Source organism: Saccostrea echinata, unplaced genomic scaffold (assembly GCF_033153115.1).
Source record: "Saccostrea echinata isolate AGI-Se365-2 ecotype Australia unplaced genomic scaffold, CSIRO_AGI_Sech_v1 ptg000025l, whole genome shotgun sequence".
NCBI lineage: Eukaryota > Metazoa > Mollusca > Bivalvia > Ostreida > Ostreidae > Saccostrea > Saccostrea echinata.
This window is the reverse complement of record NW_026889774.1, coordinates 14,024,901-14,040,873: the sequence shown is the minus strand read 5'-3', so window position 1 is coordinate 14,040,873 and position 15,973 is coordinate 14,024,901. Positions and strand designations below refer to the sequence as shown.

Sequence of the window (15,973 nt, the reverse complement as noted above, 5' to 3'; positions counted from 1 at the left end):
ACTACAATTCTGGATGGTAGAAGTGGCAAAAGTCTACTTAGCTCTCCTATCCTGGATACGATTGGTGCGCAATCCTCTCCCCTGACAATAAGCATGGACGGTTACGGAAATGACATCTATTTATACTGGATATCTGATTGTGAAAAACACGAGGGACAAGAAGAGGCATTTGAATTTGTAAAAGGTATGTGTACTTATAGAATACTTTAAATTAAAAAGGAAAAATGTAAAAACAATTACAACTTATTCCATTAATTTTAGTAAATACTGTGAAATCGATAATTTTCGAAGGGTTTAACGTGTTGAAGAGACACACGAATATGAAAGTAATTTTCAAACATCTAAAACAGCAACCCCTAAACCACGAAATTAAATCCCCATGAATTTTTTTTTTCTTCAAACCACGAAATTATCTGATTTTACAGTATACAAGATGGGTTTGTGAATTTTTATGCCCCGTATGGCTTAATTTTCCAAAATAGTCAAACTCAGAAGTCAAGGTAATGATTAAAAAATATTGAATATTTTTTCAATGGTTTATATTAAAATGAATTATGCAAGGAAAACAAATTAATGTGGCTGATTTATGCTGGGAAGTTGTGGCTCTGTAAAGGTTACATGAAATAATTCAAATGCATATGAGATCAGAAACGTCGAAAGACACCTGAAAATGTGATAGCAATCAAAGATTTTGGGTATATACTTTCTTATCTGTCCGTCCGTCTGCCTGTCTGTTTGTTCGTCCGCAAAAAACTTAAACTTGCTTATAACTTGTGGTTGGTTTGAGCTAGGATTTTCATATTTCACAAGTAAATTTCTTTTGTCAAGAGCTTCCTTGGATACCAACAACTTTGACCCTTTCACCTTGACCTTGGAGTTAGACCTCCTTTTGGAAAAAACAAGATGTGTTTGTGAAACACTGATGCCCCCGTATGGCAACTTATAGCAAAGGTTAAACTTTCTCAAATGCAAATCAAATAGTTGGTACCCAAAGTAAGGTCTTGTGTCGAGGAACATACCTGTGAAATATGAGAGCCCTAGCAGCAACCATTGAATAGATATGGAAAAGGTTAAAGTTTTTTCAAAAGTAAGTCAAACATCCAGGTCAAGGTCAAATTGCCAAAATTAATGGTGCCTAAGGAAAGGCCTTTTCACAAGAAATATACTGGTGAAATATGAAAGCTGAAGCACCAATCGTTCAAAAGTTATGACCAAGGTTTAAGTTTTTCAAAAGAAGGTCAACTCCAAGGTCAAGGTCAATGGATTACAATTGTTGGTTTGCAAAGGAAGGTCTTGTCAAAAGGATTATACATGTGAAGTATGAAAGCCGTGGCACCAACGGTTCAATAGATATGACCAAGGTTAAAGTTATTCAAAAGTAGGTCAAACTCCAAGGGCAAAGGGTCAAAGTTGTTAGTATCCAAAGAAAGGTCTTGTCACAAGGCTAACATGTGTGAAGTATGAAAGCCCTAGCTGCGACGGTTCAAAAATTATGGCCAAGGTCAAAGTTTTTCAAAAGTAGATCAATCTCCAAGGTCAAGGTCAAAGGTGTTGGTATCTAAAGAAAGGTCTTGTCACAAGGATAACATATGTGAAGTATGAAAGTCCTAGCTGCAACGGTTCAAAAGTTATGGTCAAGGTCAAAGGGTCAGAGTTGTTGGTATCCAAAGGAAGGTCTTGTCACAAGGATTATATATGTGAAGTATGTAAGCCTTAGCACCAAACGTTCAAAAGTTATGGCCAATGTTAAAGTTTTTTTTAAAGTAGGTCAAACTCCAAGGTCAAGGTCAAAGTTGTTGATATCCAAAGAAAGGTCTTGTCACAAGGGTAACACATGTGAAGTATGAAAGCCCTAGCACAAATTGTTCAAAAGTTATGGCCAAGGTTAAAGTTGGGTAAAATTTTGCAAAACTGCGCAAACTCTAAGGTCAAGGTCAAAAGGTCAAATATGGTGGTACCCAAAGAAAGGTCTTGTCACAAGGAATACACAAGTGAAATATGAAAGCCATAGCTCCAACCAATCAAAAGTTATGGGCTATGTTAAAGTTTTTGCGGACAAATAAACAGACAGACAGACGGACGGACGGACAGGGCAAAAACTATATACCCCCGAATCTTCGATACGGGGGCATTAAAACATTTCTGGTACTTACTGCTTTGACGTTTAGACCTTGTTCTTTGAGTCTGACCTACTTTTGAAAAAACTTTAACCTTGGCCAAAACATTTTACTGCTAGAGCTTTCATATTTCTCATGTCTTTTTCTTATGACAAGATATTCCCTTTGTTACCATTAATTTGGACCCTTTAACCGTGACCCTTGAGTTATACTTTTGAAAAAACAAAATTTTTGCCATAACTTTTGAACGGTTGATACAAGGGCTTTCAAATTTTACAGGTTTACTGCTTGTGACAAGAGCTTTCATTGTTTTTTTGGCCCTAACCTTGGTGTTTGAGAAACATATCTTCACCAAGAGTTGTCATACGGAGGCATTAGTATTTTACAAATACATCTCGTTTTTTTAAAATAAAACTATCTGGGGATCATGAATAAACTTTCTGGGGTACTTTCATGTAGTATAGGAAAAGTGTTCACAATTCTGTGAAGATGGTTGGTGATAAGAAGCTTTTCACTGAGATATCAAAATGATATTTCTGTCAAACTTTGATTGCAAAAAGAAAAGAAATATTAAGGAGTATGTAAAAGGTGAGGATAACAAAGAGTGATCGATCTCAAACAAAGAGTGATCGATCTCAAACAAAGAGTGATCGATCTATAAACAATACAAATATGTGATGAGGGCATGAAACATGGTGTTCTTTTTATTTAGAATATTTTATCAAAATAAAATCAATATAAATAATATTTACAACATATTTATACGACTATTATGTATAATAAATAAAATCTAAAGTCTCTAGATAGGCCATTCTAGTGTTAACGTTCTACCCACCCACGTCCCAACACCCCCCTTTTACGACGGACTTCCGCCAACTGGCTCCCAGTGGGTTTCCGGTCTGAGTAACTTTGTTGCCACGTGTACCACACAAAATGGCTGGAATATAGTTGGAACCTTTAAATTAACATTTCTAAGACACAGGTTACGTATACCTTAAATAAAACCAGTCATCATTGCACTAATGGCACACCATACAAACAGTAAATATGTAGACAGCGTTAAGAATATACAATTTCTTAACACAAGTGGTTTCAACAGCTAAACCCACAATACCGACTTTATAAACGGCAAAACAAAATACACTGCGTGTGTACAAAACTTCGTACATTGCACAAAAACATAACAATACATGCATGAGTAACTCTACTCAGCAAACCCTGTATAATAAACAGAAACATTACTTAAAGAGACAACGTGACGGACAAACGGGAAAATTGACAAACGTATAATTTTTGGAAGACACATGCAAATTTTATTCAGTTCTTGAAAGTATTAGGTTTCAGAAAATTACAGGTTTCAGAACCTTAAAAAATCTACTTTTAAGGAGAAATATGTAAGTAAAAATAATTTTAGTTTGCTCCAAACAAATATTGCTTCACTTCTTCCTCTTTAAGGTGCGCATGCGCAGAAAAGTTGAGGTAAGTACCATGGTGTCAATTCCATAGATATAAATGTCGGATGACCGAGGATTTTGATATAATCTTCAAACAAGAGGCCCATGGGCCACAATGCTCACCTGAGTAACTTTGGCCTTGCTGTTTTTTCACCTGATTTCCCCCCTTGTAGTACTTATTGTGGCTCCGCCCTACCCCAGGGTCATGATTTGAACGATTTAGAATCTACACAACCCCAGCATGCTTCCACATAAGTTTTAGCTTTTCTGTCGCAGTGGTTCTTGAGAAGATTTTTTAATGACTCCCCCATTTTTGTCTTTTCTTGATTATCTCCCTTTTGAAGGGGACTTGGCCCTTCATTTTAACAATTTAAACTCCCCTTCACCCAAGAATGCTTTGTACCAAGTTTGGTTAAAATTGGCTCAGTGGTTCTTGAGAAGAAGTTGAAAATGTGAAAAGTTTACAGACAGACGGACGAATGAGTGATCAGAAAAGCTCAATTGAGCTTTCAGCTCAGGTGAGCTAAAAAGATGATCAGAACTTATTCCTCGCTTTTGATTGCTCCAATTCAATGTTGTTTACAAGTTTCACGCTAAAAATAAAAGACTTGTGACTTTGACATTGACGATAACAACCACGCCATAGATACAACTTTTCTTTTTCCGGCACTTACATTTTACAGTTTTTTTTGCTTTTACCGTGCAGTTCAGATCTCAAAACTTCGCCTTATTCATATTTCTCATAAATCTTTAGCTTTGTGATACAATTATCTTAAAAGAAACGCATGCAATTGACTCACTATGTAACTTTAACCCAAGTTCTTACAAAGTTTTACGTCTTAAGTGTAGCATCCAAAAAAAAAAACAAACTAAATTATATAAGAAAAAAATAACTAACCCCTTATGGAGAAATAGTTACCGTACAGAAATTAACAACACATCTAGGACTGTAGTACCTCAAGCATGTAAAAAGTATGAAAACGTGGATCCCGGCTACGTGGTCAGCAATGCAGCGATTTAAATACCCCTCATACAATAGTCCGTAACTGACCAACGCTTGCAAATTCTAAACTTAAGGCTCATTAAAAGTAACAACATAAAAAGGTCCAGTAAAGGAAAATAAGTAAAACCATAAACATAAAAAACAATCATGATTAAATATTGATTGTGACACATGGACCCCTGGAAATTCCAGAGGGATCAGGTACAAAGGAGAAGCATCCCTTTCTGACCGGTCCCCCCGTGAGCCCTATGTATTAATCAGGTAGAAATCATTGTTTTATTTAATGAATGTTTAAGACATTCCTTTTAAAATATGGTTTCAGCTTTAATCGTCATGTCCGTCCATCTACCTGTCTGTTGTCCGCAAAAACTTTAACCTTGCTTATAACATTTGATTGGTTGGAGCTATGGCTTTCGTATGTGTATTTCTTGTGATAAGACATATCTTTGAATACCAACATATTTGACATCTTGGCCTTGACCTTGAAGTTTGAGCCATGTTTGCAAGAATTAACCAGACTTTTAATATTGACCATAACTTTTGTACAGTTTGTGCTAGGGTTTTCATATATAGATCATGTGTTTATTCATTGTGACAAGACCTTTTCATGGATATAACTATTTTTGACCTTGACCTTTTAGTTTAACCCACTTAAGAACTTTAACCTTGGCCATAACTTTTGAACAGTTAGTACTCAGACCTTCATATAACACAGGTATTCATTGTGACAAGGCTTTCCTTTGGATACCAACAATTTTGACTTTGACGTTGGAGTTTGACCAACTTTTCAAAAAATTTAATCTTTGCCATAACTTTTGAACAGTTAAAATATGAGTTACGATTTGCAAAAAGATAGGTAGTAACGATGTTCATAATATTCAATTCTCGTTCGCTGCCCCGCGTCAAACCTTACACGTTAACATGTGTTGGCACTTTTCTTTTGACAAGCGCCCAGTATAGTTGAGACCTTAAAAGCCGAGGTCTCGTGTTACGGTTGGCGTTGGCACAATCAAGTATATGTTGGTAAACTTTTTCCCGAGTACCATGAGATTTGGTGCCCAGCGAAGCGAGGGACCAAATCGAATGGCAAGGGAAAAGTTAAAAAAAAACATACTTAGTATATTTTTCACACGAGAAATTAAACTCTTTGTATTTCTATCTATTTCATTACAAATCTTTGTGTGTTTCTTGTATTTTTATCAAGATAACGATGATATGATCCTGACATTTGCCATATTGTACAGGCCCAGATGTGATAATTATACCCTTAGGGTTATAGCTACCTGTCTGCAACAGGTCAGGTGATGGTCTACAGTGAGTTGTTTTCAAACACAATAAGGTTCATTTCAAAATCTCTGTAATAGGATATTCATGTCATTTTTAATGGATTTGAGTCAGGAGCTTAGGAATCTTGTGGACATTAGTAAAATGGATATATTGCTAAAAAAAAATCCACAGAATACGAAAACAGAAAAAAAGAAAAAAAAATCTATCTATGGTTGGATTGTCTCAGCTTACAACAATAACAGGGAAGGTTTACACTCTTCTTGAGCAATATAGGACTATCCTCGTGTATTTGAACTATGTAAAAAATCATATAATGACTTCTTGTTGTGTCCTGTTAATCTGTTAATTATAAGATTCGAAGACAAGATCGTGAGTAAACTTTTTCTTCAGCACTTTTCGATGAGATATAATTCCAGTTGAAGTATCAGTATAAATAGTAACTCCTAAATATCAAAGAATTACTAAATCTTTCTTAAATTTCCTTCTTAATTTTGGTTTTTTATTTCATTTGTTTTTTTAAATTTTGATTTTTTATTTCATTTGTTTTTTTTTAATTTTGATTTTTAATGTTTTGATTTTGGCAAAAGTTGATTAATTCAGAAAGAAAGACAAGGGCAGAGAAAAAGATTTTTTTTTTCTTTACAAAATTCTGTAGATTTTATTGACTGTTAAGCACATCAGGTCCAACATTCATTTTTTTAATAAGATTTTAAATTTTACTGAATATAGTAATAATAATAATGACAAATGTGATAAATATGATGGACATATAGAGAATACAATATATTCCCATGTTAGCATGATGGGCCATCTTCCACACTTTCAAAAGTTCATATTGTCCCCATGCTAACTCACAGACTCCAGAACTGATTTTGTGGACCTGTTGGCAACATATATTGTTATTTACAAATTTATACAAACTTTTTTTAGCAATATATTGATACGTGTAAAAAGATGATTTAACAAAATTATACAAGGAATCTTTGTTACAAGTTGTATTTGTTAATATACACTTCATCTTATATTTAAATTTTTCTAAAGCAATGAAGGATATTAATATACTCATACCATTAGTAAAATCTGTATTTTCATAAAAACCTATTACAATATGCTTCCAACTTATCTTGAAACCTACAATTGAACTTATTTTAAGCCATATTAAATTTCAGTCATTACAGTTAAATAAAAGTTGTATTATATTCTCTACATCGATATCTCCACAGTTATCACAAAATCTTTGTACATTTGTATTCCATTTGCTCACACTCAAGTTATTGTTTAATAATTTATTAAGTAAATTATTACTTACATGTAATTCTGCAACATGCTTATCAGACATGTTCGTGATTTTCATATAGTAGATAGAAGTCCACAGATATCTGGGAGTATCAAACAATTCACTCCAGTAATTTTCCGTTATTGATCTTAAACATTTTTTTCTCAATGAATATGCATATATCGTAAAATACAAATGATTTTACTTTATTTATATGAGTATATCTGTTTCCTTTTAAGAGTACATAAGTACTGTCTGCTTCTTATATTAATATATTGTGCCTTTTCACACACATATATATTTGAAAATTTATTAAATATAGTCTTCATAATGAGGTATTCACACAAGATATTATTTTTGTATAAAATTTTATTATAAAAATACCTAATATCATGGAACAGACCATTTGCATCATACGGGTCTCTTGTGCATAGAATTTCTGATTTAATCCAATTTTCAAAATAAATTGATTTGTTTTTATGTGTAAAAAGTTTGTTTTTCCATATTGATAAAAAATCGTCTGTGGATAGTTTTGGAAAATCTTTAATCATTTTACAGGCATTGAATGCACAAATTTATTCTTTGTAAAAGATAGGAACGCTTTTTAGTTCTTTGTAATAATCTACTTTTATTAGATTAGCTTTTAAAATGTATTCTAATGACAATGTCTCTCTATCAAATAAATGGTCTATGAATGATACCAGACTAGATTTTGTATTAAGTAACCTTGGATCCCAAGATGCCTTTAGTTTAGATTCAACGTCTTTAATGTTAACACCTACTTGTTTTTCATCTCCAATAAGTGTATTTCTTTTTATACGCCTTTACTATTCCATACTAAATTTAATATTAATTTCTTTAATAATTTCCTCATGTGGATTGGAAAGAATTGTTGCATTATACTGCAGTTTTGAAATACACAATGTGTTAATTATTTCTTTTTTTCCAAAAATTGTTAATTTTCTCTTTACCCATGATTCTAATATTTTGGTCATTTTATCAATTTTATCCTGCCAATTTTTTTCTAAGCATATTATTTTGTTATGTCCTACATATATCCCTGATGTTTTAACTGGGTCACTGGTCACTTTTATCTCCTCTATACTATTGCATGGATTTCTTAAAGGTCCTAGTAATATACATTCCGATTTATTAATATTAAGATTTGGCCCCGCTACTTTCGAAAAATTTTGTACTACTCTAATTACATGTTTACAGATTCTGTATCTCTAAGAGGATTTGTAGAATCGTCTGCATGTTGCAACATTTGAATCTCACTATTATTCTCAATTTTGAAACCGTGCATGTCATCCGAAGATTTGATGCGTATAGCTAAAATTTCAACTGTTATAATAAATAGTTGAGCAGATATTGGACAACGTTGTCGTATAACTCCAGTCATATTACATGTTTTGAAAATAAATCTATTATTTTTTTACTCTAAATCTGGGATTATTATTAATACAATATTTTTATCCATTTCATAAAATTCGGTCCAAATTTTAGAGCTTTTATTGTCTCAAACATAAAGGTCCATTCTATAGTATCGAAAGCTTTTTCAAGTCTAACAATAGAAGAATTCCGTTTTCATTTTGATCTTCACAATACTCGTCACCCGCCTGGCGCAGTGGTTAGAGCGTCTGCTCTAGAGTCGCGAAGTAAGGAGTTGATCCTTACGTCGCGGGTTTGAATCCCACTGTGGGACGTGGAGACCGGTCCTTCGGATGAGACCGTATAAACCGAGGTCCCGTGTCGCAGTAGGTGCTGGCACGAAAAAGATCCCTCACTGCTCAATGGCCGTAAGTGCCGAGTATAGGACAAAATTTGCAGCTCTCCACCGGCAAGTGGTGGCGTTTCCATACGAGTGAAAAATTCTCAAGAGGGACGTTAAACAACATACAATCAATCAATCAATCACAATACTCAATAAATATCCTGAATTCATCTAGCGTTACATCTAATATATCTTCCTTTTATGAAAGCTGATTGGTCACTGTTGATGAGTTTTGAGATGACTTTTTGTAGTCTTCTAGCTAGTACAAATGCTAAGATATTGTAGTCACAGTTAGTCAGACTGATAGGTCTATAATTCTTGAGAACAGATTTATCACCTTTTTGCGAATGAGACTTATTATTGATAACTTTTGTGTTGAAGTAAGTTCTTCAGCCTCAAATGATTTTAATAATGCATCATAAAAGTATGTTTTAAAATCATTCCAAAATAGTTTGTAAAACTCGGCAGCGATACCGTCTAACCCTGGTGATTTATTATTTTTCATATTTCTGATAGGTTCTTCACATTCTTTCAAAGTGGGAACATCATCATGATAACTTTTTTCACTATCTGTTAATTTTGATGAAATTTCTGTTCCCGAAAGATAGCTTATGATTTCTTTTTCTTTCTTTTTTGTTTTGTGTGTGTTTTTTTTTTTTTTTTTTTTTTTTTGTGGGATTTGAGATGAATAAAGATTTTCATAAAAATTACACATTTCTAAAATTTCATTGTTGTTATATGAATTTTTTCCCCCTTCAGTTATTTTTTCAATACGTTATTTTGCTGTCGCTTATGTTCTAAATGCAAAAAGTGTGGTGTACACTTTTCACCATATTTGATCCAATTAGCTCTAGATCTGATGTATGCACCTTGTGATTTTTTTCTCATAAATTTAGTTTAATTCTTTTTCAAGCTTTGTTTTTCCTGGTTATTTATTGTTTAGAAAAGTCTTTTGAAAATTCTTTTATTAAGTATTTTAAGGTTTCCCATCGCTCGTGCGGACAATCAATTTCTTTTATTTCATAATCTTTTTCTTCAAGTATTTTTCTAGGTTGAATAGTATATTCTTTACCTAACAAATAAGATGTATTCATTTTCCAATATCCTGACCCTCTTTTATTTATATTCAATATAAAATCTATTCTCAGTCCAAGATGGTCACTCATTCTATTTTGTTTTACTTGTAGACAATTTATTACAGTTAATGAGTCAATGGAGAGAAAAAAAGTTAACTGAGATCAAAATATAATCAATTCAACTACTTGGTATATGTTGTACATTGCACCAAGTGAATCCAGATTTACTTTCATTCAGATTTCTCCATGTACATGTATCAATCAAGTGAAATTGTTTAATTAAGGAGTAGAAATTGATGTGTACTCGTGTCAAAACAATTTATTGCGCGCATGATGGCCGGTTTCCCAACAGTTTTTACATTTTATATCTTGTTTTGATATATTTTGACCGTAGTTATAGATACGGCATTTGGAAAAGGTTCCCTCGGGTAACGGTACAATACTGTGGTTTCATCATTATTCGTGGAACAGCAATTTTCATGAATTTCGTTGTTGAGTCGATCCACGAATTCAAATCAAATGTTCATCGAAGTTCGGTACCTTCATTTTCATTAATGGCGAACCTTTAAAAAGCCCATTCCGACTTTCGTTACATGTAATATATGCAAATACCCCCTCCTTTTTTCCCCCAACAGGTTGACTTTATAAACGTATTTTATCAAAAAACTTTAACATAAAATTATCTGGACTTTTTTTAGTAAAAATGTTTGAATATTTGCACGGAGATAAACAAACAACACGTAGATCTGTCAACGTGGTGCATATATACCAATCAGTGGTATTATCCCAAATGATAATAATCAGGCGTAAATGTGTTAAATTTGTTATTCTCAAACAATCTAATGGTCCAACCCCCATTATCATCTGCACAGTAAAAACAAATTATTGTTAAATAAAAATTCCATTAGAAATAATCAATTGTCTCTGTTCAAAACGGCCTAAATTCATACAAATTATTAATATAATTTAATGCTAATTTGACTTTATCTGTTCGTTTAGAAATATATTTTTGTTAAACATAAGACACGGGTAAGTATGTTACCAAAGTACTGCCGATTGTATGTTGTCCATTTTGCATGTTTAACGCGTGAAGTCGTATCCAGCGATCGTGGATGTGTTTGTTCGGAGATCTGCAAACAAGGGGGTCTGGATGTCTCTGTCAAGTCCAGAAACACACGATTTGCATATAAAAATAAGTATCTAACATCATTTTTTTAAATTGAAATGCTTAATTTTTGTTTCTTTTAATATCCTGTTGCCACACTTAATTATCGTCCGTATGTGTGCCTAAAAATAAAAATCGAATTGTCTTAATATTTTGAGATACTTGCAAATCTTTTTCCCGAAATGTTGATTAAGTAAAACTCTATTAAATTTTAATTATTTCTTTTTAATAATCTGTTTCAATATCCGATATTTAATTGGTCCATCGAGCTCACAGTATTACAGAGGAGACAGTTTCCGACTTGTAAAAATACAGATGAGTTTTCACCTTCTAATAATTGTTTTTAAATATTTATGTACTCTCAATATTGTAAATGACATGAAGGTTCCCGCTAAAGCACATGCGAGAGAAAAAAAAACTGAAAAGATGACAATTTTTGCTGGACCATTATCCACGAATTGACGTACCCTCGAAACTGTTATTTTTACTAAATCCACGAAAATGGATGCCGACGAACAATAATGAAACCACAGTATACACGAAACGATTCCCGTTAAGAACGCTGGTCATTTTTTCTGTAACTGGATTTCTTATATTTTCATACCGTAGTTCACTTTTAAGTTGAACATTTTTATGATTTCTGCGTCTTGTACTGACAGAGGAATATCAGACACTGTTACTTTCAGCACAGGATCACTTGGATTCATAGCACCAGAAGATAATGGGTTTGAATCGTACACTAAAACGGTTTGGTGTTTGAACCGGAAACCCTCGCGGAGCAGTTTTTGTCTGCATTCCTTGTTTATTAAGTAGATGCGCCAAAGATCTCTATCTAGTTGTAGACATTTCACATCCATCACTCCTTATAACTGACAGAAGAATATCATAGTCTATTATAGTTTGGTTGTCAGCAAGCAATTTACTGTTTTTTAAATACACCGGTTTATCTGTCCTGTTATCCATTGTCCAGTGATCACAATGATCACGCTGATCAGACAGGTAAACACAAATGAGAAGTTACTCACCCGTACACTCGATAACGGGGTAAACAAAATTATATACACAATGGAAACACAATGGAAAAACCAGAAGTCTCTGATGAGACTATAGCTCTACTGGTTGTACTTATAAAGGAAGATAAAAGTAGCACTTGGACTTGAAACTTTGCAACAGCAATAAATAAAATAATGATCCTTGGTTTAGTCTGTTTTTGTGGCAAGATTAATTGCAATCAGAATAAAACTGTAGGAGGAGTAGCCTTTTAAAATAATTTTACAGAATTTCTATTTGAGTAACCATGGCAACATCATTCAACAAAATCAAAAAGCAATAATGACAATTATGTATCTCATTGTAGTCTACTTGTATGCCAAGTTACATGTATACTGAAATCAGACAAAACATGTAGGAGGAGTAGCGTTTTGAAAGTATTTCAAAAAATTTCTATTTTTAGTAACCATGGCAACACCTTTCGTCAAAATCAAAAACGGATATTTAGAATTATGTATCTTTGTGTAGTCTACTTGTGTGCCAAGTTATATTGAAATGAGATCAAAACTGTAGAAGGAGTAGCGTTTTGAAAGTATTTCAATGAAATTTTTATTTTTAGTAACCATGGCAACACCTTTCGTCAAAATCAAAAACGGATATTTAGAATTATGTATCTTTGTGTAGTCTACTTGTGTGCCAAGTTATATTGAAATGAGATCAAAACTGTAGGAGTAGTAGCATTTTGAAAGTATTTCAAGGAAGTTTCTATTTTTAGTAACCATGGCAACACCGTTCATCGAAATCAAAAACGGATACACAGAATTATGTATCTTAGTATAGTCTACTTGTGTGCCAAGTTATATTGAAAAGAGATCAAAACTGTAGGAGGAGTAGCGGTTTGAAAGTTTTTCACAGAAATTTCTATTTTTAGTAACCATGGCAACACCGTTCAATAAAATCAAAAACGGATACTGTAGATTCCTAAATATACGCGAGGAATTAATTATCGCGTAATTACGCGAGAAGCACTACTCGCGAAATAAAATTACTCGCTTTTATTTTTATGGTGCTTTTAATGTATGTAAAATCTGTAGATAAATCACCTATTCGCGAATTATTGTTCTCGCGATTTGACGCCTTTGGGCCATTTCGCGATATTAAGTACTCGCGTAAAATAAGGAATCTACAGTATACAGAATTATGTATCTTAGTATAGTCTACTTGTGTGCCAAGTTATATTGAAATCAGATCAAAACTTTAGGAGGAGTAGCGTTTTGAAAAATTGTTTACAGACGGACGGACAGACAGACGGACGGACGACGGACACCTTACTATCGCATAAGCTCTTCTGGTCTCTGACCAGTAGAGCTAATGAAGAAGTCACAGAATCATCCAATAATACGCAAAAATTTGAAGAAAGGTAATCCAACATGTATATAAAAAAAACAGAGGAGCACTTGCTAGTGCAATAAACCCGAGTTAAATCCCGAGTTTAATAGATTGATAGATTGATTGTTGTTTTACGTCCCATTCGAGATTTTTTCACTCATATAGAGACGTCACCATAACCAGTGATGGGCTTCAAATTTTGACCTTTACTCGGCACTCAGGGCCATTGAGCAGTGAGGGATCTTTATCGTGCCAACGCATGCCGTGACACGGGACCTCGGTTTTTAAGGTTTCATCCGAAGGACCTACAACTTTCACTTCAAAGTGCCGAGCGCATGGTGAAGGAACAGTTGCTACCCATTTTTTATCGACTTATCGAGATTCGAACTCACGACCTCCCGATCACGGAATGGGCGCTCTACCGACTGAGCTACCGTGAACGGTCCGAGTTTAATAGAAAATTTTGGTCAAAAACACAGAGCCCACATTAAACATTTTCGGAATTTCAGCTACCCGACAACTGACTTCGGACTTTTGACACTGAACATTTTCGGAATATCAGACACCCGACAACTGACTTCGGACTTTTGACTTAAAGGGAACGTGTCAAAAAGTAATTTGAATTATACGTATATATTTTATTGAACTCGATAATCACATTTCGTTCTTATTTGTATGAGTTATACATTGTGTACACAAACACATAGGAAGGGGGCAGGCGGCGTGTCTCCACTTTTCGGAGAATACTTTTTTGCTCCCTTTCCCGAAAGCTTGTTTCATTTTACAAATTAATAACACCAAATTCAGAACGACAAATAGATCAACAGAGATCTCAAGGAGCAAAGAAAATTTTATAAACTTTTGTATCTTTATATTAATAATTGTATGACACTGAGCGCACAATCTGTAAATTGAAAATAGAATAAAATTTTGTCAAAGCAGTTTATGGCGTCACTCGAGAAAAAAGATTATGTAATATTGTTTCAGAAATTGTTTGTAGACATACAGAAAGTTCCTTGTCGGAATAATCAGAGCATGCAACAACATTACCGGTGTAATTTTGTACAACATACCACCAGTACAACTCTTTTCATACTCGACGTATTAGGCGCAGAGAAGAAAACCTAAACATAAGGATTAAAATGACACCCGATTTTACATCTCTAATGCACAATCACGTTCCCTCCTAAACATAACATAAAAACTCAATATTGACGTCGCGCACGATGTTGCTGTCAATTTCGGTAACGTCAAAATGACGTTAGATTACGTGACGTTAGAATATTAATTTGACGTTACTTTTTTGGCCTACATTTTCTAAGAAGAAAAAAATATATAACCTAGTGTGTTGTCAAATATGTGCATAATTTGCCTCATTTAATGAAAAGCTTGGTAGAAGTTCAAAATTCATTTGACATCGTATTTAAATTTATCTGCTTTTTATTGTATTGAGATACATTCAAAACAATTCCATGTCATATCAGTAGGCCCTAGAACCAGCCCTCTGTTTTCAGTATAGTCTAGATATGTTGCTGATTTAGCATTGAATTTAATTTTTTTCATTCAAAGCCCCTTATCCCCACCTCACCTTTAACCCCCCCACCCTCGCATAGACACTTACATACTGAGTACTTCTTTTTGTTACAGTAGATCTACATGTAACTATTTCAAATAATTCATTTAAAAAAGGAGAGGAAACAAAACCGATCGAACCCCCCCCCCCCCCAACTTTCTCAATGAAAAGGATTTTCGATGTTTGAGAATTTTGAAGGTTTTGTATTTATTTAAAAAAGATATTTAATTTTTTTCCTCCCCCCCCCTTTTTATATGCGTTGCAACGTGCCTCACAGATTTGGATAATGATCGTAGGTTCGTACTCCTTGGGATACAGTTTACCTGTTTCATGCGTTTGCATACTTTTTTTTTGTTATGCTCGTAAATTTTAGAAAAGAGTGTTTCGGAGACCGTTTTGTACATACTTTCATCGAGATTCAGATTTGAATCTTTACACCAAACCTGTAAGTCATGAAGGATAATACTTTGAACATTTTTTTCAGCTCATTTCATATTAGAAGCTTATAAAAAAAATCAGAAATTTATATATATATTTTTTTTTGTAAATTTAGAATAGGTTACTTTAAGATTTTCAAAAATATTTTATTAATTTTGCCAAATTTCTGCATTTCAATTTCAAGAATGAAAGAAATAAAAATATTATCGACCAGCTCATTTCAAATTCCTTCAGCGTGTTTTATACCAGTTGACCCCCTCACTTTTTTGGTCAGTATAGGGTTTTTTTCGTGCTTGTCAGATTTTTTGGGAAGCCCCCCCCCCCCCCCACTTTTGAAACCGGTTTTTGAAAAGTGATGTTTTAAAAACTTTTTTATAGAACAAAATTGGAAAATTATACGTATCAATACACATCATGATAAACATGTCAAA

At 33.6% G+C, this 15,973-nt stretch overlaps 1 protein-coding gene across 1 annotated transcript in view; it reads left to right on the top strand.

Moving 5' to 3' along the window:
* LOC133192057 (uncharacterized) overlaps window positions 1–15,973 on the top strand; it is a 119,299-nt gene that overhangs the window by 78,003 nt on the left and 25,323 nt on the right. Inside the window, exon 6 of the mRNA XM_061327896.1 lies at window positions 1–184. Coding sequence (XP_061183880.1) covers window positions 1–184 — 184 coding nt within the window. The remainder of the gene's footprint in view (window positions 185–15,973) is intronic.